This window comes from Botrytis sinoallii (genome assembly GCF_014898435.1).
Source record: "Botrytis sinoallii strain Bc 23 chromosome Unknown BSIN_006, whole genome shotgun sequence".
Lineage (NCBI taxonomy): Eukaryota > Fungi > Ascomycota > Leotiomycetes > Helotiales > Sclerotiniaceae > Botrytis > Botrytis sinoallii.
In genome coordinates this window covers 31,169-54,348 of record NW_024066033.1, presented here as the reverse complement: position 1 = coordinate 54,348, position 23,180 = coordinate 31,169, and the positions used below count along the sequence as shown (strand labels likewise).

The following is a 23,180-nucleotide window of genomic DNA, read 5'->3' as shown; positions in this document are numbered from 1 at the left end:
CAATCCATTGTGGAAACCAGCAACATATTCAAAGACTAGATTATACATAGCAGCAATCGAGTCTATCCAAATATCAAAAACTCTATCATCTTAAAACAACAAAGCAGATCGATTGAATTCTAGTTGAGTAGTTTCAATACAAAACCGTATATAACAACCATCACCTACCCTAACAGCCCGCCGAACCACCCCGCAAACAAAAACAATAAAAATTGAAAAGTGGAAAACTCCATGGTGTACTATTCTGACTCTAAAAGATCGAGTACTTACTCCGTCTTCCAAGTCCCCAATCTGTTGCAGAATCATACATATACGATGTGCAGATCCGCAGGAACTCCTCAAGAGGAAAGAAAACCATTCAAACCATCGATACACATCACAGCACATACCTATATCGCAGATGACACCCATGAATCACTCAGAAGAGAAAAGAAAAGAAATTTATAATCTCAAACAAAAAGCTCGCGTACACTCAAACTCCTATCTTATAAGGAAGCAAGCTATATCCATATTCGCCATTAATATTAGAGGTATCGTATCATATCCATATATCATCTTCCATTTCATACCCTGTTTAATTCGCCATTCCATCCCGTCCCAAAGAATTCATCGCCACCTGGCCCTCATCCTGATTCTCATTCTCATACTCATACTCACAAGACCAAAGCAACAACTCCCACCATGCCCATAATTCCTGCAACTCCAATCCCCACCCCCGATCTTCCCACACCACTATCCCCAGTCGCACTAGCCGTCGTACTTGCACTTAACGCAGAAGCACTAGCACTCGCCACAACTGTCGTAACCGTAGCCACGACCTCACTGACCGTACTCGCCGCCCGCGTACTAGCACTTCTCGTCGTTCCTGGGATAGTGGTCTCCGTAGTCTTTATTTGAACTTCCGTGCTAACAACTTTATTTCCCCCAATTGAAGTTGTAATTGTCGTCGAGACTGAAATCGTCTGCTGAGAAATACTTTCCGAGACAGTAGTCGCGGGAATCGTAGTAGCAGGAATAGTACTGGCAGGAAGCGTCGTCGTGTAAGTAACTGTGACTCCACCTAAAACCGATGCGGGAATAGCGCTACCTACTCCACTAGCAGTGAATTGGGATGGCATAGGGAGGGTAGCGGTATTGGGCTTGGCGGCGCTGTTGCTACTGTAGATATTTCCTGTTGTTCCATCTTTATCTGTATAATCTCCCGATTCCAAATTGGCGGTAGCACCCGAAGAAGAACTATATGACCCTCCTACTACAGTTCCATAACTGTCATCTGGAAGATAATAATTGGTTGTGAATTGATCGTAGCAAAAAGGGATGTTTAGAGAGTGCATGGTGAGACATGTTAAAGAAGAAACGCAGCATAATGAAGCCGAGTCGCGTTTTTCAATAATATGCTCTGAGGATGAAGAAAGCGATCGTTTGCTTGCAGGTAGAGAGGAGAGAACGATATCTTGGAATAGATTCACGAAATCTGAATCGCCGATTTGTGGGGTAGTGGCAGTAGTCGCCCCAGCCGGAGAACAAAGGGTGTATCCTTGTTGACACTCACCACGAGACTTGAGAGCGGATGCTGCCGCCAATGCTGCAGGCGCAATAAATGCGATCAGAAGTTGATGGCGCATCTTGTTTGTATGTATAAGTCGTCGTGATTAGGGGTGTATCAAATATATGATGTACAACCTGAGGTTTGTATGTATGTACTGGGTTTGGAGTAGATATTAAAGTAAATAATTTGAAGTAGAAGTAAAACACCTTAATCCGGAAAGCGAAGTGTTACCTGCAAGCAATACAATCAATGAATATAAAAAAAGAGTGGGATAGATTGCAAATTGCCAACAAGACAAATAACGAACGATTGACAGTGAATGTTCTCGCCGACACGTCTGAATTTCCTTCACAATATACAGATGTGCAATGCGACAATGTTTAAAGAGAACAGAAACACAGAAGTATTCGATTCAAGAAAAGAGAAGCAAAATTTTCCGTCAACCAACAGGAAGAAAGCAAGGAGAGTAAAATACTTGGCTGCTCGGGTTGGACAATACCGTGAACTCACTGAATCAAGGATGGCTAGTATAGATAGTACTTGCGTGATCGGGACACGAGACCCGTTCGGCGTTCATAGGCCGTCGATTTGCGTGTGCCTTGCAGAGGGTCTTGCATTGTGCAGATAGATGGAATTTGTATGGACGAGAGGAAAGAAGAGAAAAAAAAGAAGGACAATATTTACGGTCACATTGTTGAGGGTTTCACTTAGCTGGTTGGATGATGTTGATTTGCTTAGTCATGTGAGGTTAGCGTGTGTTGATTAGGTAACTAGTGGATTAAGGTTATTTTAAGGCTCGAGGTCTAATAATTGTGAATTCAAAGCGCTTCACAAGCGTCGGATATTTCTTGATTATCACTCGCACCTCCTCGGTAGGTACCAGGTCGGTAGGTACATCGGAAAGTATTTGGCGATATCTAATGAGTACTACCTACCAAGATCTAATTATAAAATCTCCTTCAATCAAATCTCAACTATTCGCTTCCTCTTATTAAAGTATGAAGTATAACCTCATCAACCCTCCTCCTCATCACCTCAAACCAACATCCCACCAAAGCAAGCCCCGATTGACCCACAACCGACCCATCTGGTCCCAGCACTCACTATCCACCCCTCCTTCTGCTTCTCATCGTCTATGGCCGTTTTATCCGTTGCACGTCAATCATCAAAGTGTCTGAGCATTATTGAAAGTTAAAATCCCTCCGAGAACTTTCGACGAACCGGTCTACGTTAGGGGTCGGAGCGCAACCATTATCAATCTTGCAATCTAGACAGTTCTGTGAGGACCTCGGGAATGTTCATTATCTGACCGCACCGCCACAGAACAGCCATCTGCTCGCCGAATAATTCCCTTTCGGGTATTGCTGCACCGGGAACCTCTTCAAGAGAATTGGGAAGTGATGTCAAAATGTAAATGTAAGAAAGAAAGGTCTAGGGAGTACGTTTCTAGCTTCGTTGATTTCTAACGTTTGCTATCTCATTCTTGTGCCCCCTACCCCTCTCTGCCAAGTCAATCCAATGTCAAAAGCTTACTCAGTTGATCCCTCACACTTCGTGCTCCCATCAATCATGAAAATAAAAGTTATAAAACAAGAAAGCGTGGGTATACATAAGTCTCATCTATTCTTATAATCTTCGTTGCTCGTCACTTCTTTCTCTTCTTTATTCATCCACTGCCCCTCCATATCTATATCCGTTTCCCCAACTCCGCTCACTCTTTCTCACAATGCTACCACCGCCAAACTCCCTTATCTCATTCAATCATTCCACAACAATAGGTAATATCCTCAGGCTAAATCCAATTACACAATAAGCTCCCCAGTCCGCTCCAATAGATTTTCTTTACTTGAATCTCCACTAGGGTTTATTCATTTATTTCTGTCCTGAGAAAAACCATGAACTTCTCTTTGTGTTCCCGGTGCTTCCTGTGTCCGAGTTTTGCAAGTTTCCGATGATTGGAATTTGCGCATCACCACCACCGCCTCTCAGTGGTTTGGCAATTCGGCTTCCGGCGCCACCAAAGCTAAATCCACCCGTAGGTGAGCCTAGTCCACGGGTACTGCCTGCCTTGGCAGCTTCGAGACGTTCTTTTACCGCTGAAAGTTGAGCTTCAAATCTAAGGTAATTGTTAGTAATGCTATTGATGTACAACTGAAAGCAATCGGAAAGGAAGGCGGAAGTAAAGAGGGAATTCGAACCTGTGACTGGCAGTAGTCAATTTCTCTTGCGAATCTTGTAACAGACTCTCCAAACTCTGAATACGTTCATTCCTTGCAATCAACTTCCTCTCAGCAATCGCAACTTCCTTCTTCAAGCTGCCATTTTGTTCAACCAATTGTCTCTGAACATGAGTCAATTGCTCTAGATTTCTCTCCAAGAAAGCCATCTTCTTCTGTTGAGCTCTGTTGTTAGACGAACGAAGAACGTTGTTATATTGCTCGCGAGTCTCATCGAGGGAGATTTCTAGTTCAACAACTCGTTCACAACGATTTTGCAAGTCCCGCATCAAACTCTTCTTCATCACGTCGAATTCGGCGATCTGTTGTTGAACAGTCTTGCCGCTTGCTGAGCCTGGTGCTGTACCATTGGATGAACTGCCTGACTTAACTCTTTGTTGCAAGTCTTCATTTACAGCCTTGAACTTCTCAATCTCAGCCGACTTTTGAGCGACCTCCTTCTTGAGGTCTTCCACCAATTCGACCTTGATGTCTTGATTGTTGGAGTATGCCTTCTCTAGACGCTCCTTGATCTCAGCAACATCCCCCTCGCCTAGGTTGCGTTCGAGAAGGTCTTCGTATTCTTGCTCGAGGACTTGAAGACGTTGTTCTAACTCTTCTCGGCGCTTGACATTGGCATCATTCGATGATGAACCGAACATTGAAAGTTCTGCCTGTCGAACAATACCCTGAGTCTCGACAAGTTTTGCCTTCAATTCTTCAAACTCATCAGGGGGAATGGCTTCCCCGGCAGAGCTTTGCTCATGTAGAGAATCAATATGATCAATGACCTTCTTGATGGTCGCTTCGTTCTCACTGAAAACATCTCCGCCAAGATCAAATCCAGCCATCATTTGTGCCATCTTCTCAGCCTTTCTCTTCTCCTTCTCATCCAAGGCAGCAGTCGATTCTTTGGCGCTCATTTTTACATTAAGCAATTGCTGCTTGAGTTCGTCGAGCTCTGCGGTCAGTTCGGCGTTGGCTTCTTTCAAACTGTCCATGGTAATTTGTGCCTCTTTACTCTCGAATGCTAATCGCTCAAGTTGCATCTTGAATTCGTTTGCTTCACTAGTAAGTTTCTCATTATCCTTGTTGACCTTTGTATCCCGCTCCTTTAGATATGTGAGCTCCTCTTTGGTGTCTCGCAAGGTCTTCTCTGCAGCCGCAATTTGAGTTTCCTTTTCCGTTATCTGATCTTGAAGTTCATTTTCACGTCGTAGAAATTCTTCTCTCTCGTCCTTGTCTATTGGTATACCTGGAGTGGCGGACCTTTCTGTCACCGGTGTCTCTGCACGACTTTCTGTTGCGAGACGTGAGGGTGTAGATGGCCGAGGTGTTTGAGCTGCTGCTGCTTTTGTCCCACTGACGCCTGCGAGAGGGGGTGCCCATTGCTCCTTTGGTACAGATTCTCCCTTACGCCAAAGTTGAACTTCTCCTTCAAGTGTAGAAACATAGGTTTCGAAAGTAGTAACTTGAGATTGAGCCTTTCTAAGTAAGGCTTTGAGTTCCGCTGGACTGAGTTCTGCGTTGACCTTGGCCTTATTCTTGATTGCCTTTGCTCGCATACCGAATCTCAAGGTACTCAGGGTTTCTTCGGCATTGTAACTACTGGGCGAGCAGTTGATAATGAGTGTTGTCCTACTATTTCCTCCTAAACTCTCTTGTAGAATTCTGGTAAGTTTCGAGTCTCGATAAGGAATATGCGATGATTTGCCGTCTGTCAGATTGTTGATAACCATACCAAGAGCACTCAAACTCTTGTTGATCTTCTTTGCCTCCTCCAACGTCTGTCCACTGGCACCAGTCTTTCCGACCTTTTCACTACCAGCCAAATCGACCAAGAAAAGTTGACCGCTCTTTGCCGACCCGGTTTCAACGTTCTTTTGTGTGATCGTTATAACGAATATAGAATGTGATCGAGAAGACTCTGCGTTCATGTTGGTCGAAGCTACCACTCTTGCATCCCCTCCTCTTTTCAAAACTTCGTAGACTTCTTGAACACTTGAAACATAAACCTCTAATAAACCTTTCACGTAGACGCCTCTATTCTTTTCTTCGTGGATTGGCAGATTGTCGTTCTGCGGCTGTAGCAAATCTCTAATGCGTTCCATGTAGATTTCCATGTAGCTGACTCTCACTGTATACTCGATCGTGCCTGGACTGGACAGAATGCTGGCGAATATTTGCTCCACAATTCTGGGAATAACACCTCTACCATCATCATTGTCAAGGTTTGTTCCCATCATAGTATACGACTTTCCCGCTCCTGTTTGACCATATGCAAAGACCGTTCCATTATAACCGTTGAGAATATCGTCCACAGTGGGCTTGATAGAGAAGTCAAAAATATCTTTCTGCCGTGAGCTCATGCCAAAGACACGATCGAATGTGAAAGAACCAGCCGCTCCATTTGACTATCTCTGAGGTCAGTAGAGTACCGTATCTTCAAAGAGTTAAGTTTCACAAGACACATACATCAAGAGCGCAGGTATCATCAGCCTCGAATTTTACAACTGGTTGAGCACCCTGCTCATTCTCAATGCGATTCTGCGGCCTAAACCGACAGACAACCTTAATAGAGTTCGACATGATCGCGAGATGGTTGCTATCCCGGAACGACCATATGTACAAGAGTCGAACTCAGAATTTATGTTGTCGTTGCAGTTTCAAAGAACGTTGTATTTGAGTACTGCTTTGTGGTCAGTGGTTGATAAGGGGAGGATGTTGACACACAATCGCGCTAAAGATCTTCGCGTAGTAATTCCCAAGGCCAATGCAATGTCGGAAGAAATAAATTTGTGTCAATGCAATGCGACCATACAGAAAAGGTTGTACGGTAATGACTAGGGATATGCTTGTATGAGGAGTAATATCAATGAGTTGTTATGATTGTCAAACAGTACCAGTAAGAATACTTTTTGTACGGTGTGATGAATCCAGAAAAGCAAAAGAAAATTGCTAAGTAAATCCGTGATTCATTTTTAATCGATTGTGCTGTGTTACCATAGGTACCGTGTGGCATGTATGTACATTATCTACGATAGGTAAAAGCAGGTTGTCTGAACAAAACGATATACTTCAGAAATATCGAACAATGCTGTGTGAGATGCACCATGGTAGAGAAAATCTTGTCCTATTGACTAACTCTTCGAGAAAATAACCATATAAACATATTGTGAAGGGAAACTCCATGATAGATGCCCTTTCGAAAACTCCATAACCCCGCCATGTCATCATTAAAAGAGGCGTAACGTAAATATGACCAGGTAAAGAATCACGTTGAGTGTGCTTCAAAGCAGTTCAGCCATTATATGAGCTTCTCAAATGTTTGAAAATCCATCATCAATTATCCTCCCAACTCTTTTCCACCGTTTCCCTAACACGCTTTGTGTATTCTCTTCTGTTGTCTTTGTACAAGTTGGAAGCTTCGACATTGGCGGGCGAGCCAGTATTTGGGTCATTAAGAAGACTACTCATAGATCAGTACATATATCTGGAAACCAACAGACCATTTGTGAAGTATTGATGTACCTTTGAATACTTGTCAAAACAGCCGCAACATCATATGTAGGACTCCACCTGTTCTGCAAAATATCTAAACACAACTCTCCGGTTGCATAAACATTAGGATGAAACATTTGGCTGATGAACTTGACGGCAGGAGGCTTATTTGGATATTGTTCCTCGAAGGTCATGACGAGTCGAAAGGTTCCATCCTCAAAGGGAGTATCTGCAGGACCGATAATGACGGCATTCCTAACAGTTTCATTATTGGCATCAAGTCATGAATATTAGAATTTCTTCGGGGAGACTAACCAAAGCATCACATTGTCTGCAACAGGAGATGCGGAAACACCAGCGGGAGGATCAGTTTGCATGCGCTGTAGATGAGCGTTAGAGTTGCTCTCCAATTATCTGGGTACCCCTCCGTTCCTGGATAATGATTGCCACTAACCTTGAAATCGCGCATGAGACGACGACGAGCAGCTGTAGACATGATGGAGAATTGTGCGAATGATAACCAAGAATCAGGATGTGGAGTTCTTGTTGGATCGCGTTGGACTTGGATGAATGGGAATGTTTTATTATTTGAGTGATAGCTTTGAGGTATGCCGAAAAGCAAGTTCTATCAGATGGATATTAGTGTCCGATGTGAAAGCCGGCGGCGGAAGTTTATGTCGGCTGCCGCAAAGGATGGAATGATGGTGACTTTGTGTGATGGGTTTATCGGAAAGTTTTGATTGGAAAGGAATGAAATGACCAGTTCTAGAAAAGTGAAGAAGACTTCGCAATTCACTTGAGCGTTTTCGATGTTATACAGAGACGTATCGAGGTCTCACGACTTTGTTGGTGTGATTCGAATTTTCATTAACAATGGCCCAGCACGGTACCAACAGCCATAATAATTATAGACCGCTTTCACTCAACCCTTTTGACCCCTTCATGCAAGATTTGTCCACCAGAACCGCCACGCAAACAAGGCTCGAGCAAGGATCCTTGAGTCATGTTATCGTGAAGTCACGTGGAGATTGTGACGATAAGCTACAGCAGAATGGGCTTAGTGGCTGTCTCACAGCTACCTGGGCACGTGTAGGTCCGAGCATTTTACTCTGGGGTAAATGGAATATGGAATACATTCCGCCGGTGCTAACCGCGGGACAATCGGGACAATCAATGCTGAATATTGATCAGAAGCAACTCATTCATCACTTTTTCTTCCCTTCTTTCCATAAAGTCTTTTGGCTTGATCAACGCTCTCCTGTCTTGTGAATCCTCCAAACACATTCATCATGTTTTCACATACTGCCAAATCTTCGATTAGAAATTTAAGGATGTCGTCTCCATCATCACGGTTAGCACAAGTTCAACGGCAATTCAGCGCAAGTACCTCGGCCAAAAGAGAGATTCAAGATGCATACATTTTGAGTGCATCAAGGACACCTACTGCAAAGGTAATTCGATCTATTTCAATGTATCATTTAAAGTTGACGAAAACTAAACGGGATGACAGTTCAATGGGTCATTTCTTACTGTGAATGCCCCTCAACTTGGCGCTGTAGCCATCAAATCTGCACTCGAGAAATCCAAAGTTCCGGTCGAAAAAATCTCAGATGTATACATGGGAAACGTATTGCAGGGTGGTGTTGGACAAGCACCAGCTCGACAAGCTGCTATTTTCGCTGGCCTCCCTTCATCAGTTGAAGCGACCACAATCAATAAGGTATGCGCATCCGGAATGAAAGCCGTTGTGTTAGCTGCACAAAACATCCAACTTGGTCTCGCAGAAGCGCAGATTGCGGGAGGAATGGAAAACATGTCTCGAGTACCATATTATTATCCTCGAGCTAGCAGTCTTCCTCCATTTGGAAATGTACAAGCTGAAGACGGGCTCATTAAAGACGGCCTATGGGATGTTTACAACCAATTTCACATGGGTGTATGCGCGGAGACCACGGCAAAGAAATATGAAATTACACGAGAACAACAAGACGAATACGCTATCCAATCATATAAACGGGCGCAAGAAGCATGGAAAGTCGGCGCATTCAAAGAGGAGATTGCCCCGGTAACCGTAAAGGGTCGAAAGGGCGACACGATCATCGATACAGATGAGGGTTATCTGGATGTCAAGTTCGATAAGGTTTCCTCATTAAAACCAGCATTTGTTAGAGATGGAAGTGGAACAATTACCGCTGCCAATGCTTCGACATTTAATGACGGCGCCAGCGCATTGGTATTGGGAAACAAAGCCATTGCACAACAATATGGAACCGGATCGAGAGTATTAGCAAGAATTTGTGGCTCTGCAGATGCTGCAATTGATCCAATTGATTTCCCAGTAGCTCCCGCCAAAGCAGTGCCACTTGCTCTAGAACGAGCTGGAATCAAGAAGGAAGATGTAGCAATTTGGGAGTTCAACGAGGCATTCGCAGCAGTTATCAAGGCAAATGAAAAGGTTTGTCCCACTCGATCGGATTGATCAACGAAAATACTTACACAATCTAGATCCTCGGACTTGAGAACGCAAAAGTTAATCTACTTGGTGGAGCAATCTCACTTGGCCATGCTCTAGGAAGTTCGGGTTCACGGATTCTCACAACATTATTGCATCAATTAAAAGTCGGAGAATATGGTGTTGCAGCGATTTGCAATGGTGGTGGTGCGGCGACGGCGATCGTCGTACAGAGAATTGATAGCGTATAATTATGATTTATGATGTTTGGACTGGTTCTAGGTCCGGTATTAGGTAATCAAGATCAAAAGAACTCATTAATTTATCACAAATTAGATTTATCTCATTGGAAATATTTCAATATCAAAATAAAATGTGAAACACAAACGACATCGAAATTAAGGTTCTAAAGCAGCTCAGTCCTTTCCCGCTTACCTCTTTATGGAAAGGGGGGGCATATTTCACATGTCAACGGAAGGAACCGAGATCCTGGAAACTCTATCCCACTTCGCTTGTGACATCATCGTCGCGATCAATGCAGGTGTTTGGTTTCAACATTCGATTTCTTTCAAAGATGCGCGCAATTCATTCATTGGTTCTGCAATCGACATTTCTTTCACCCAATAGAAAATATAACTCGATAGACTACGCAATTGCAATCAGCGAGTGAAGAAATTCAATCAAAATGGATAATCCAAGTAAGTTCAAGATTCAAAATTGAAGGAATCTTATCCTCACGCTAGGAGAATCGCAATAGTACCTCGAATCCCCATGTTATCCTCCCGTTCCTTCTCTCCCTTCATCTCACTCACTGTTCCCTTGAACACCTTACTAATCATTGAATGTAGAATCACAAATTACATCTCTGATCCACACCCTCTGTTCCGGGGCTCCCTCCGCCCAACAAAAAGCTCTACAACAGTATTTCACCCCCGACGCATCGTTCTCGCATCCACTGTGCTCGGTACCTTCTTTCTCTTCTGTTCGACTACCCGTGGTTGGAGAGGTCAATAGTAGATGGGTATTGGGGTGTGTGTATAAATGGTATAAGGTGCTGAGTCCAAGGGTTGTGGTGGGAGTGGATGGAGTTGGTGAGTTTTCTCATGATTTATGATTGGCATGGAGTGGAAAGGAAGGGGAAAGGAAGGGGAAAGTCAGGTAAAAGGGAGGAGAAGGTGGGAACGGGGAAATGGGGATATGGAGGAGGTCAAGGATAGAGGAGTTGATGGGATGGAACTATGTGATGTAATTTGGAGCCATTACTAATCTTTATCAATTCCAGAATATAACGCAGAAACGCAAACTCTCTTTCTCCAACTCCATCAACAATTCCACCTCTTCTTCCTTCCATTTTTCTATCCAACAGTATATCTAACCACAATCCTTAATCTCTCCCCCATCAAAGAATCTTCTCAAACCAGCTCCTCAGCATCCGAAACCAAATACCTTATAAAGCACCAAGAGATCTCTATCAATCTTGCAGAACTCGTCAAGTTTTCTGGCGGGTGGAACACAAATCATTAGCCTTTGGAGATTGATTGCGACATTGTTATGTATAGTAGGGGCAGTGATGTTTGCGCCGATGACGTGGATGGAGGAGTGGGGATGGTTTGGCAATGGGATGGATGTAAAGAGGGGCGAGAAAGAAGATGGAGGCGAGCACGAGACAGGTGGTCGCGAGACTAATGGGGTGAATGGCTCAAGGAGAGAGAAGAGAAGGAAAACGATTAGTGGTTCCGGAGGGAAGGAGAGATAGGGTGATTTGGTCCATAGTAAAATTGTAAAATTTTCGGGAAGGTTTGAATGTATTTTTGGGATAAGTTTGGTTGGATAGGGATCTATTGCTAATTTTACTGTAAGAATAATTTTGTTGCATATCTGAAAATTAATAATTTTGAGCTTGCTCACGCACGTTAGCTAGCAAAGAGCAAAGAAATTCAGAAATTTCCTCTATCGACGTACGAGGATAAAATTTCAGATATGCAACAAAACTCCCTTCAGTACTGAAATTAGAAACTCGTTTTGAGGTCCACACCAAAGACAAACTGGTCGGAAGGACAAGTGAATTATGAAATAGTTTTGTACCTAGATGGAGGCTTCTGAATATGGTGCCAAGAATGGGCTATTACTGTCACAACTCATTCACAGAAGATGCAAGGAAGCCAAAATAAAACATGCTGAGTTTTTAATTAGATTCGCTACATAAATACACTGGGTAGATACGTGATACTAATATACATTCTGGTATTTTCTCGTATTATTCTGACATTTTATTACTTTTGGAGGGTTAATGATAAAAGTAGGTGTGTTTTCTTAATACTATATCCTCATGACCACCATTGCTAAATGATGCACCTTTTGTTCGTTGATGTGTCGGATGTTCATCATCCTTTAAGAGTTTGGTGTATCGCGGATGGTGATATGTTTTGATAGATGAATTGTGGGAGACTCCGGTGATTCAGTTCAGACTGGGAAGATTGGATGCTGAATATTAAACATTAAGATTTAAAGTGTAAATCGTGAGGAGAACTGGAGAGATTAATCTGCTAGCTAGCAAATACTGCTTTGCGATGTGTTTTATTAAGGCTGATATGAGTGAGAATTTTGAACTGAAGTTTATGATACGCTGCGGGTAGTCTTAATGATCCGGTATTGTTTTGTATAAGAATATAGTCGCTAGGTATCGAATGGCCGAAAATGATGTGAAGATGGTGGATCAATCTGATAGTAGGTGATAGTTGGTTGTATCAGGTTGTATATTGAAGTCGAGATAAGTAGAGACTGGAAATTGCGTGAAGATGACGAAGGAAATGAATTGCTCGTTAGGCTCGTGATAGTATTTTCAGAAGTCCAGGGCGAAAGTTAGTTTCAAGCATCAAATTAGGAAAAATGAGTTCTCTGAGGATAACTGAGTCATCTCAGTGGATACACTCATGAAATATTGATGATGTTCGGGGGGTATAGAAGGATCAACACCTATGGTATTGGACTGCAACGAGAATAATTGGGTGTCTGGTTGCGCTTTAATGCCTCTGACTAATCTTCTTTTGCGGACTGGAACTTCTGGTGATTGAGAGCCGGAAGCTTCATTCTATTGTTGTAAATCTACAGATTCATCTTTTTGACTGAGAGCTGGTTGATGAACTTGTTGTAACTTCCAGCGACGTATCGCTTCTTTGTGTTCTCGTCGTAACATTCGAGATGGCCCGAGAGGTTGTGCGTCTGCATTGGCGAATTTTTGTTCTTCAGCTCTTGGTTTGGTACCCCTGCATAGTCTTCGTCTACGAGCCGGAGCTTCTGGCAGTTGAGACTCGGTAGCTTCATCTCGTGGACTGGGAGGTGGTTGATTAGCGTATCGTATCTTCCAGCGACGTAACGCTTCTCTTTCTCGTCGTAACGTTTGAGGTGAACGGCGGATTCCATGAGCTTTCATTGGTGAATTTTGTTCTTCGGCTCTTGGCTTGATGCCCCTGCATTGTCTCCGTCTACGAGCCGGAGCTCCTTGCTGTTGAGCCTTGGCAAGTTTACGTTGTTGCGACTTCCAAGCGCGAAGTTTGTTTTGAAAGTATTTTCGTAACTTGTCATATGGACTGAATCTCTGCGCTTTTGCTATTAACTTGGGGATTATTGTATCTCTGTAAATTTGGTTTCGAAGTTCAAGTTCCAATGGCAAATCCGAATAGTCTGACATAGCTGCAGTTGTTATGTATAAGAGGCTTCAATATCTAGGCTGAGTGTTCAGAATGAACCAGGAAATTAACGTCTGATTGTAGTCCAGACGGTTCAAACACCCGATTTGTGGGTTAAATTGATCGATATAATAATATTCAGGTCCAAGCTAACGGGGAAGCGGATGAAGCCTGCAGATGAAACGAATCAACTTGTGAACCTACACAAATGTCTTGATCGGGTTGCACTCACATTCGCTTAAGGTTTTCCCCACGCGAGTATCCAGACGCTGGGAGCAAAAAGATTGGATGGGTGCAATTATTGTGCTTTCGTTGGTTTCAAGTACTGATATTCGATGAGATATGTGTCAAAATGATGGCAGTAAGTGTTTCATCGAATTATTCGGTAAATTGGAGGTGATGTATTGCTGTACCAAGGGAGAGGTATAAATGTTGATAATTGTGAATGGTGATGATATCTCGATAGCAGTGACGATTATGATAAGGTGATAAAAATAGAAATGAGAAATGTGTGGGATAAAAGACTTCTACGGAGTTTTCGACACTAGAGGTCTCATTGGACTGATCTAAGGGTGTTAGTACGCCAAGCTTGAGTATGGAGGTCAGAAGAAGGTGATAGTCTGAATATGCATATATCTATGATTAGATCGGCTCTAGGGCCCTTAGGGGTATGGTTGTCACAATGGTAGCCAAATCCATTATGATGAAATCTATTTTTCTAGAGCTAATGTGTAAGCTGGAAGTGATTGACAGCAGTACAATCTATATTAGTGAAGGTTTTATGGTTAGTTGGTACGATTGGCGATCTTGGAATGCACTTGAAAAAATGCTAATTAAATTTGGATACCTTCTTTGCTTTTCACTCGTTCCTACGTTTGGTGGATGACGCTTACGTAGACTAGCGAGGGATAGGGAGAAAATATTGCAGATACGTGTCAAAAGTCTGAAGGAAGTATAATACTGGTTCTCAATGCTCACTATCACAAAGAAGTTTAAAGTGTTAGAGTTTAAGTCTAGTCGCATTAGGGGAAAAAAAGAGTCGTTTGGAGATGCGCGATGCTTGAATCCGGGGCTTGGCTCTTTTTGAATCAACTGTTTTTTTACATCCAAGTACAGTGAAAATTGATCGTCGCCATGAGTCCATGTTGTGATACTCCAATGCGGGTTCTTATGGAGGACGTATTTAAGAATGATTTCTCAAAATTCAGGCGAAATCTTGAGAAGACGAGACATTGTGTTCATGGTCTCTCCGATGAGATACGGTGTGATCAAGCATACCTGCTTTATATCAGTTAGGTACGTGTATAAATTGGAGATGTCGTTTGATTCGATGTAAAGCAAAAGATCCTGTTGCGCTTTTCGTTTGCGTACCCCTTAATCAAGCTTAATTCTCACGCGAGTGGAAGGTAATTGATAGGCACTGGCAAAAACAGCTTGAAGGTGGATCTTTTCATCCTTCTCAAATTCAATATGTACTGTTTATCTCGACATAATGTTCAATTAAAAAGTCTATCATACAATTAATCATTGGAAACGGAAATTACTAGCCACGTATCAGTGTGACGCGATTCTGACCAAGCTCAAAGCCGAATATTTTAGCTGCTCAGCCCAAGAATCTACCTAGAATTCCAGATATCTCGGATAGTCGGGGAAAATGATAGATTAGACCTTTTGCAAGGCCTCTCACCAGATCTTGATCTCTCTTGTGGCTGCTAAGTGAGCAATGTTAATGATATTGCGAATCCAGGTAAAGGCGTGAGCCCAACTCTATCCCTTCCCAATGATGATGCGCGTAACTATACATTAATCATAGCATGAGTGGTACTTGAACTTGCATTCATTATCTAGGCAATATTGTATTGCTGTCGGAAATTGAGTTCTGAGATACCGTTCCCACAAATTTAACACCAAGGTGCCAAAATCACACACAACTCGTGACGCATCCTGCACATCGCGGACGCAAAACCGTCGTTATAAATACCAGAGGATTTCGCTATAGTACACTGGGAATTACCCATGTTATTCTATTGTTTTGAGTGATCAATGTCATAACTTGATTGTTGGATTGGGGAATGCGCTTGGATAGGACCGATTGATTGATAAAAAAACTCTGGGAAAGAAGATTTGGGGGAGTTCGTGGTTGCTTCTTCCATTTTATGGGAACCGAATACTGGTATGAAATCATCAAGACTCAAAACCTGTAACTCGTTCCATACACGCTAAAGCATCACTGATCAACTCTCTCGTCTCTCGATCGCCATCGGCATTCCTCAAGCCTTCTCTCCAGATATCCCACCTCTCCCTACTATAACCGACCCATCCCTTCTTCTCATACAAGTCTCCACCAGCTCCAGTTCTATCTGGCATACTTTTCTCATTGACGACATTCAACCGCAGTTTCTCGGCTGCAAATACAAGCCACCAACATGCCACCCGCATTTTCAAATTCTTACTCTTTTCTCCTTTGTTCTCAAATGCATCGCGAAACACCCATAATGCAAAAAGTGAGAAATCAAGGGGTTCAAATTCATTAACTCCAATGCTGACCTCACTTATTGCTAAAAGTTGCGCTAGAAATGCGTTCTTGTTTTCATACGAAGTCTTTTCTCTGTCTGTCAATGTGGAGGAATATGCATCTTCGCACGAAGTTAATTTTATGAGGGAATTGAGCAGAAATGAGAAGGTAACAAACGAACCAGTGTTGTAAAATCTCACGAGCCTCCCACCCGAAGCCTGGCAACTGTCTCCATAATTCCATGTCATAATACTTCAAAACTTTCGACTGATCCGTGTCTCTGTCTATAACTTCAATCTTCTGAAGACCAATGATGAATTCGATTAGTCTAGGTTGTTGATCAGGTGATGTCCGATCGACGAGTACAAAAAGTGCACACCAGGTGTCATAAGGGTGATCTCTGAGCAGGTCGGATCCATCTGCGGGGGATGTTTTGCCATTTGCCCAAATTTCTTTCTTTACATTAGCAATTGTGTTCGAAGTGAGAGCCGAATGAGCATCGAGAGCGGAAGACACATTGGAGGATGGGTCTTCTATGAGAGGTAGAAGAAGTACAAATTGAGGAGTTTTTTCAATGTGAGCAATGTTTTTCAACTTGTTCGCCTCATATGCCATCATTCTTTTTTGCTTGCGGGATCTAGGCATATTTGTATTGAAAATCTATGAATTGATTGCAACGTACAGAACTAAAAAAAAATGGTACGAGTAGACCTGTTCTGATTTCAGGATCCCAAATCCCCGACTGCATATACGAGACACGTGACATTCAATCTTATATCCACCGCACCAAGCTATAACCGATTTCCCCACTATGTGCACGTCCCTACTACGTGCACGACTTTGAAAATATTAATATTATGGCTTCAAATATCGATGATATATTTTTAGAGGCTTGTATAGAGCTTGTATTAGATTATTTGAAAGAGGTTCAAGCTCCTAGATATATCTAGATAGCTAATTTCTTTAAAATTAATCGATTTATATTTTTCTAATAATATAGAAATAAAATCACTTCGAGAAAACAGTTTCTCTTCAATACAAAATAAACGCTTTTTAGTAATTAGAAGAAGGTTTTAATTAATCAAATCAATAAGCTGATATAGAAATCTATCCTTTCTACAAACTATATAATCAAAAATCTTGTAGAAGAGATTCTAAATAAAGAGATGGGAAAGAATTGAATTAATAATTTTATTAAAAAACATTCAATATATCTTAAAAGTCGATATCTTTATTATATTAATAATTTATATATAAAAGCTAATAATATTACTATATTTGATTACTTTTATAATCTGGTTTAAGCTATTTTCTATTGTTGTTGATCTTTATTATCTAAAACGCTTTTACTAATATTTTTCTTTTTTTAATTTAGTTAATAAAAATAACTATAAAATATAATATATGGTCGAGAGATATATATAATTAGAATGAGAAGGGCTTTATAATTGGTATAGGGAGGACTATAAAGAAAATAATGAGTGTTAGTATCTATAATAGAGGCAGAGTGATAAAAGCTAGGTAAGATGGATCAAGAGAGTTTATTACTCTATTAGTAGTTATATATGCTGATAGGATAGCTCTTCTTCCTGCTCTTATTTATAAAGGAGACTTAAGGGATTTATAAGATATATAGGTTCAGGATATAGGGAAGAAGGATAAAGCCTATTTTAAAGCCTTAAGTAATAGATAATCGTCGAATACTTTTGGCTTATATTGGCTTATAAACGTATTCGATCTTGCTATATATCGAAAAGTAGGTGGAAGATATTGTTTATTTATTATTAATAATCATTCTAATTATATTAATATGGAATTCCTTTCAAAATGTAATGAATTAAAGATTATTATTTTAATTCTCTCTTTTTATTTTATATATCGATTACAATCTCTCAACGTTAGAATCTTCGGTGTCTTTTCAATAAATTATAATATATTATTGAATAATTTGATATATAATAATAAGGGGATTGTGTCACGGGGTGACACTAAGCCCTTTCTGTCCTGTCCTGTCCTGCTATATATGTGAGAGTAAGGTAGAACTTCCAGTTCTACCTCCTAGTCTTTTGGGCGTTTAGCTCAGCGGTAAAGCTTCTGAATACTCCCAGAGGTGATCCCGTGACATTAGGTAGAACTACCCTTGGTTATAAGTGGAGCTGTGTGGGGGGCCCACTTATAGCTTACAAGCCTTCATTGGTTTGGGGGCTAGCATATATAGATCCTGTCTGCCTGTCTGAATGCCTGAGGCATTAGAATCCAGAATCCTGAATCCTGAAACCTCCTAGTAGGTGATGGTATGGAGACCATACCTTAAGGAGGGGGGTGGTGTCACGGGGTGACACTAAGCCCTTTCTGTCCTGTCCTGTCCTGCTATATATGTGAGAGTAAGGTAGAACTTCCAGTTCTACCTCCTAGTCTTTTGGGCGTTTAGCTCAGCGGTAAAGCTTCTGAATACTCCCAGAAGTGATCCCGTGACAGATTGTTGATATAATAAAGTGTATGTTTTGGGGTATATTTAAAAAGGCTTGGGAGCTTATTTGTACAAGGCATAATATCTTACGATCCTTCGAAAAAATAGGCATATATTCTATAAATAAAAGTCTTATAATCAATTGTATTATTTCGAAAACTCCTCTTATACTATTTATATTATTTAAAACTTATAGGAATACTCTTATTATATTATATATATCAAAAGCGATATATAAAATGAAATTAGAATTTTATTGTATTTCTATTTATAAAATCACTTTAAAGCTTTTTAAAACTATATGTCACGGTGTGAGCTCACGTGATATGCTGGTCCTATCGGAGAGGACCGAAAGGAGCGCTCGCACCGGAGCGCAAGCGAGCTAGGGCCCGATCGGGCTAGCTCGCTGTGAGAATTCCGTATATCTTCAACTCAGAAGATCCTGTATTGTAGCTCTTTGAGCTACGTCTTAATCCTCAATCTGAACCTATTACCCGAATCAGTATAGCCTTGCCAGATTAGGGCAAAGTTATTAGAACCCTATCCAGCCCGCCTGCCCCGTGATACTATAATTATATTAAAAACTGAAACTTCTATATAGAGATATAGATCTAAAAGTTTAGAAAAGGTTTTAAAACTTGAAAAAAGGAAAAGAGCTTATTCAAAATATTTAAATCTTATTAAAGAAAAGGGGAATAATATATTTTTATAATTATCTTTTATTATTATTAAAGCTAAAGTATATCAAAAAGATAAAGTATTTAAAAAGGAGTAAGAAAAGAAAGCTAAACTTCAAATAAAAGTTAAAAAGAAAGCTGAGAAGGAATAGAAGGAGATTGAAACGAAAGAGAGGGTATTGCAGAGAGAGATTAATTATCAGATTATACATAATACAAAAGAGGAGATTAAAAAAACTCTAAAATCAACAAAATCTCTAATCAAAAGAAATAAAAAGTTCCCCAAAGCTTTTCTACTATAAATCTAATATCGATAAAGACTATAGAGCTTTCTGATATTATAGAAACTAATAATTCGAAGGGGAAGGAGGAGGAGGTTATATTGTGATCTAGTAGAGGGCGAGTACTACGAATTCTATCGAAATTCAAAATCTGAAGATTTTATTATGTTTTTAGATAGTATTGTATCTTATCATTTATCAATTAAATTGCTAGCTCTTTATCTTATAAATTGGAATTGTTATTAATTTTTAAAGTTATTCAAAAGGGTGATCGAGATTGTGCATATAGCAGGGACGTGCACATAGTAGGGAAATCGGTTATCAGTTCATACAGTAACCGTGCACAGCTGTTCATCGGTTTCAAAAATCACACCAAAAATGGGCATTTTGCTCTATTTATATAAATAAAAAGAAAATATCCAAAATCATTAAAATTAGTTAGAACTTTAAATATAGCTTTATAATATAATAAAATAACTAAAATTGATAATTCTTTTGAGTTTAAAATATATAGATATTATTTTTTATAAGGTTTAATCTAAATCAAAAGAAAAGTTCTTGATTTTCGCTTGTTTTTACTAGTAAATTTCAGTATTTTCAATTTGTACTAACTTTCTATATAAATATCTTAATGTATAAAAACTCTAAAAATAAACTATTTAATTTTTATTAAATTTTAATTGAAAATGAATAGAATTATATAAAATTTAATAAATAAAATCTATACTATTGTTAAAAAGTATATAGATAATGTATATGAGTTTTGGTGTGATTTTGGTGTTCGGCAAACAGCTGTGCCCTAGTACTGTAGCTCAAATATCTGCCAGATGTAACAAGCGTTACACTGTGACGGTGGAATGACAAACATTCGAGTTGCTTTTGCTATCAATCCTGAAGGAGACGATAAGAGAAGAGAAACACAGAGTTTGTCTTTGGGAATAGAGCATTCTCAGTCCAATCATCGCTTTTTCGACCGAGCGTTCCAAAAGTCGCGTCAATACATAGAGTCAATGAATTCATGGCAGATGGAAGGCCGAGAAGAAATGTCAAATCTGGCAGAAAACATATTGCGAATCACTGTTCAATGTCAAGTCGAGGTAATTTGCTTCAGAAATAGTGAATTAATCGCATCTTGTAACTAGCAGCTGAAAACTATTGTCTCATCGTTAACATCAGCAAAAAGATTCTTCGACAATCCAACTTTCAGAAAACACTACAATGTTTGCGCCAGCGGCTCAGATGAAGGAAAGAAAAATTCGAAAGCTCGATTAAAAGTTGTTTAAATACGATCAATTCTATCTACAGCCATCTTAGCAAAAATTACCCCTTTCGGGCAGTCGGTATCCCAGAAGAGGTATTATTCACTTACAAAGGGATATTCCACTTCTACTTGTCTGTCATTTCCATTACTATCTAACATTCAATCAAATTTATAATGGCATTTTCTCAGTTAGAGGGATCTGGCGCATGTATGGCATCCGTCTAAGCTATACTTTTTTCTTGGCAAGACCTTCGTCCGGATGCTTCAAGAACCATCTAATCCCGCTGCAAGGAACAGAGAATATCTAGAGCATGGCAAACAAATAAATTTCCAGCTTCTCAACCATATCAACCCTATGCTTGCAATTAATAAGTTGATAATTTAATCTGCTAAAAGATCATATCTTGAGTGTCACAATAAGAATCGGTCGTCTTCTCCGCAAACTTTTCCCTTGCCCAGAATCTACATTATCCTCGCCGTCTACACTGCCATCTCCATGTCCATCTCCCCATCAAACCCCAAGTTACGGCCACAGTGCCTGGTACAGTGCCTGGTTCAAAGGCGCTCGAACCTTAGGCGCCTTCCACGAGAGACGATATCTCCCCGGTCAAATCTTCGGTGCTCCAGACAGTTGTTGGGGTCGATTCATTCCACACTCCGGTGAAGCTCTGAGAACGAAGCATAGTCATCTAGAGAGTGGAATTGTATTTAGACTCTGTAAAGAGCGGGCGTGAAAATTTCGACTACCGGTACAGTTTTCAGGGCTGAAGAAGGAATATGGAAAGGGTTTGAAGGTTTTGTATCAGAGTGGTAGAAATAAAGTGATGGGAGATGGTGAGGTTGAAAGCTGTGTTGGTTGGCTTCTGCTTCGCTTGGCGGAGCAAAGTGCGATGGGATATAAATGTATCTGGTGAGGGCTGGTTGAGAGATAGGAGTGGAGATGAGAGATAAGACATTAGCAGAGTTTGATCTGGAAACCAAGAAGCTGAACAATCTTGGAGAATTTAACCAAAAATGATTCTAAATGATTGGGTGGCCCTGATGAATTTTTCCCAACATGAATCCGGGGATTGGGCATGAAGTTCCTATATATTCGGGTATCCAATAGTGGATTACACTTCGACAATGAACATTCTATTGAGATTTGGGCCAATCCGTATCTTGAATCATTGAAAAATGGATGATTTTTGATTTTTGAACAATGAAATGACATCTAGAAAGAAAGGATTCCCTGGGGCTTTTGGAATCGTATTACAGTCCGGATTTTGTAGTCGCGCCCGGGCAAGCACGTTGAACAAGGACATCAAACGAGGGATGTGAAAATATGGAAGTGTCTTTGAAAACATTCATGAGCCGCCTGTTCTTTCAGTCGTGAACGGACTATATGAAGCAGTGTGAACATGTATGTGGTGATTCGCCAAAGACGGCGCTGACCCCTTTCTGTGCCCGGTTAACTGACAAAAGGAGAAGCCTCTGATATGAATCATGATCAAATACTTACTGCCATGAAATCAATACAGCATTGAATATATTTCATACTTATTAGCATATGAGCGATTTTTCAATTATTTGAATGTCAACTGAGGACTTGTGAATATGAATATTTCCGGCCGGCTCCTTAAGCTGATGATCTCTATTTCCAAGCGACTCTTTTGATATAAATATTCTACAACGCCCCGGTTTCAATATGAAGATAAACAAGCATTTCATTTACTTCAAGCTACAATAAAACTACTTGGAGGCTATACTACTAGTAAAATATTGATTCAACATGGACAACCAGCACTACTTACCCCCTCCAACTTCCAGCCCTCAGACCTTCCAACCTTTCGACGCCACCCGCTGGCTCCTCGACACACAACGACAATACACTCAATTCACCCACTACCAACATCTTCTCTGCCAGATATTCCACGCCTCCGATTACCGGTGGAACGAATTTCTCTCATTCTGCGATGTCTTTATACAATCCAGATTCTCCCACTCAAGCACATCTGTGTGGAACTTCTACAGCACTCCACAGATACGCGGAATGCGATCGGAGTATTTAACAGGAGGTCGGAGTTTCACAAACGAAACTGGAGAAATTTGTAACTGGTTGGCTTTTTGTCTTAGGGAGTTGAGAAATGACGGTGTTGAATGGAACTCAGATGCTACAAGATCTTCATCAGGGACGAGAAGAGAGGAAATTTCAAGTGACAGACAAAATGAAACTTCGAGTGGAAGAAGAGAGAGAAGAGGGCGAAGAGAGCGAGGACAGGGAGACCGTAATCCGTCGGTAGAATGGTGGTGGAATGGAGATGTCATAGAATTTACCTTGAATTAGGAATACGTCTCAGAAGTGATGATGATAGATTGGTTTCAATTGGACTTTTATCGTCATGTTTGTAGCACTCTAGCTGGGGTGGGTAGGATTTAGAGAGGAGTTCGGGATTTCAGGTAGTGAACCTTTAGACATCATACATTAGTATAATGAACGTTGATATTCAGGAATAATGACTTGTATCGATGAAGTCTTTAAGTGCCCCCTTAAAGAAGCTTGCACTCTGCACTTATGATGCAGGATTCA

The 23,180-nt window shown here is 40.8% G+C and overlaps 8 protein-coding genes across 8 annotated transcripts; 3 read left to right on the top strand and 5 right to left on the bottom strand.

Moving 5' to 3' along the window:
* Nucleotides 1–653: 653 nt before the first annotated feature.
* EAF02_003929 (uncharacterized protein) lies at nt 654–1,625 on the bottom strand (the record flags this gene model as incomplete). Its single annotated transcript, XM_038899977.1, has 1 exon — nt 654–1,625. The coding sequence occupies one exon, from the start codon at nt 1,623–1,625 to the stop codon at nt 654–656; it is 972 nt and encodes a 323-aa protein (XP_038759684.1).
* A 1,796-nt stretch (nt 1,626–3,421) lies between these two features.
* EAF02_003928 (uncharacterized protein) lies at nt 3,422–6,354 on the bottom strand (the record flags this gene model as incomplete). Its single annotated transcript, XM_038899976.1, has 3 exons — nt 3,422–3,665; nt 3,748–6,179; nt 6,241–6,354. 3 exons carry the CDS (start codon nt 6,352–6,354, stop codon nt 3,422–3,424), a joined length of 2,790 nt encoding a protein of 929 aa, XP_038759683.1.
* A 390-nt stretch (nt 6,355–6,744) lies between these two features.
* EAF02_003927 (uncharacterized protein) lies at nt 6,745–8,212 on the bottom strand. The gene is made up of 4 exons (XM_038899975.1): nt 7,721–8,212; nt 7,582–7,646; nt 7,297–7,521; nt 6,745–7,234 (listed from the first exon to the last, which is right to left on the bottom strand). Exons 1-4 carry the CDS (start codon nt 7,760–7,762, stop codon nt 7,108–7,110), a joined length of 459 nt encoding a protein of 152 aa, XP_038759682.1. The 5' UTR covers nt 7,763–8,212; the 3' UTR covers nt 6,745–7,107.
* Nucleotides 8,213–8,431: 219 nt separating this feature from the next.
* EAF02_003926 (uncharacterized protein) lies at nt 8,432–10,077 on the top strand. Its single transcript, XM_038899974.1, has 3 exons — nt 8,432–8,717; nt 8,777–9,721; nt 9,772–10,077. Exons 1-3 carry the CDS (start codon nt 8,556–8,558, stop codon nt 9,967–9,969), a joined length of 1,305 nt encoding a protein of 434 aa, XP_038759681.1. The 5' UTR covers nt 8,432–8,555; the 3' UTR covers nt 9,970–10,077.
* Nucleotides 10,078–10,306: 229 nt separating this feature from the next.
* On the top strand, nt 10,307–11,474 carry EAF02_003925 (uncharacterized protein; the record flags this gene model as incomplete). The annotated part of the gene is made up of 4 exons (XM_038899973.1): nt 10,307–10,416; nt 10,567–10,805; nt 11,001–11,083; nt 11,213–11,474. The coding sequence occupies exons 1-4, from the start codon at nt 10,404–10,406 to the stop codon at nt 11,472–11,474; spliced, it is 597 nt and encodes a 198-aa protein (XP_038759680.1). The 5' UTR covers nt 10,307–10,403.
* Nucleotides 11,475–12,809: 1,335 nt separating this feature from the next.
* Nucleotides 12,810–13,409, bottom strand: EAF02_003924 (uncharacterized protein; the record flags this gene model as incomplete). Its single annotated transcript, XM_038899972.1, has 1 exon — nt 12,810–13,409. One exon carries the CDS (start codon nt 13,407–13,409, stop codon nt 12,810–12,812), a length of 600 nt encoding a protein of 199 aa, XP_038759679.1.
* Nucleotides 13,410–15,591: 2,182 nt separating this feature from the next.
* Nucleotides 15,592–16,567, bottom strand: EAF02_003923 (uncharacterized protein; the record flags this gene model as incomplete). Its single annotated transcript, XM_038899971.1, has 2 exons — nt 15,592–16,043; nt 16,123–16,567. 2 exons carry the CDS (start codon nt 16,565–16,567, stop codon nt 15,592–15,594), a joined length of 897 nt encoding a protein of 298 aa, XP_038759678.1.
* A 5,815-nt stretch (nt 16,568–22,382) lies between these two features.
* EAF02_003922 (uncharacterized protein) lies at nt 22,383–22,937 on the top strand (the record flags this gene model as incomplete). The annotated part of the gene is made up of 1 exon (XM_038899970.1): nt 22,383–22,937. The coding sequence occupies one exon, from the start codon at nt 22,383–22,385 to the stop codon at nt 22,935–22,937; it is 555 nt and encodes a 184-aa protein (XP_038759677.1).
* Nucleotides 22,938–23,180: the final 243 nt, after the last annotated feature.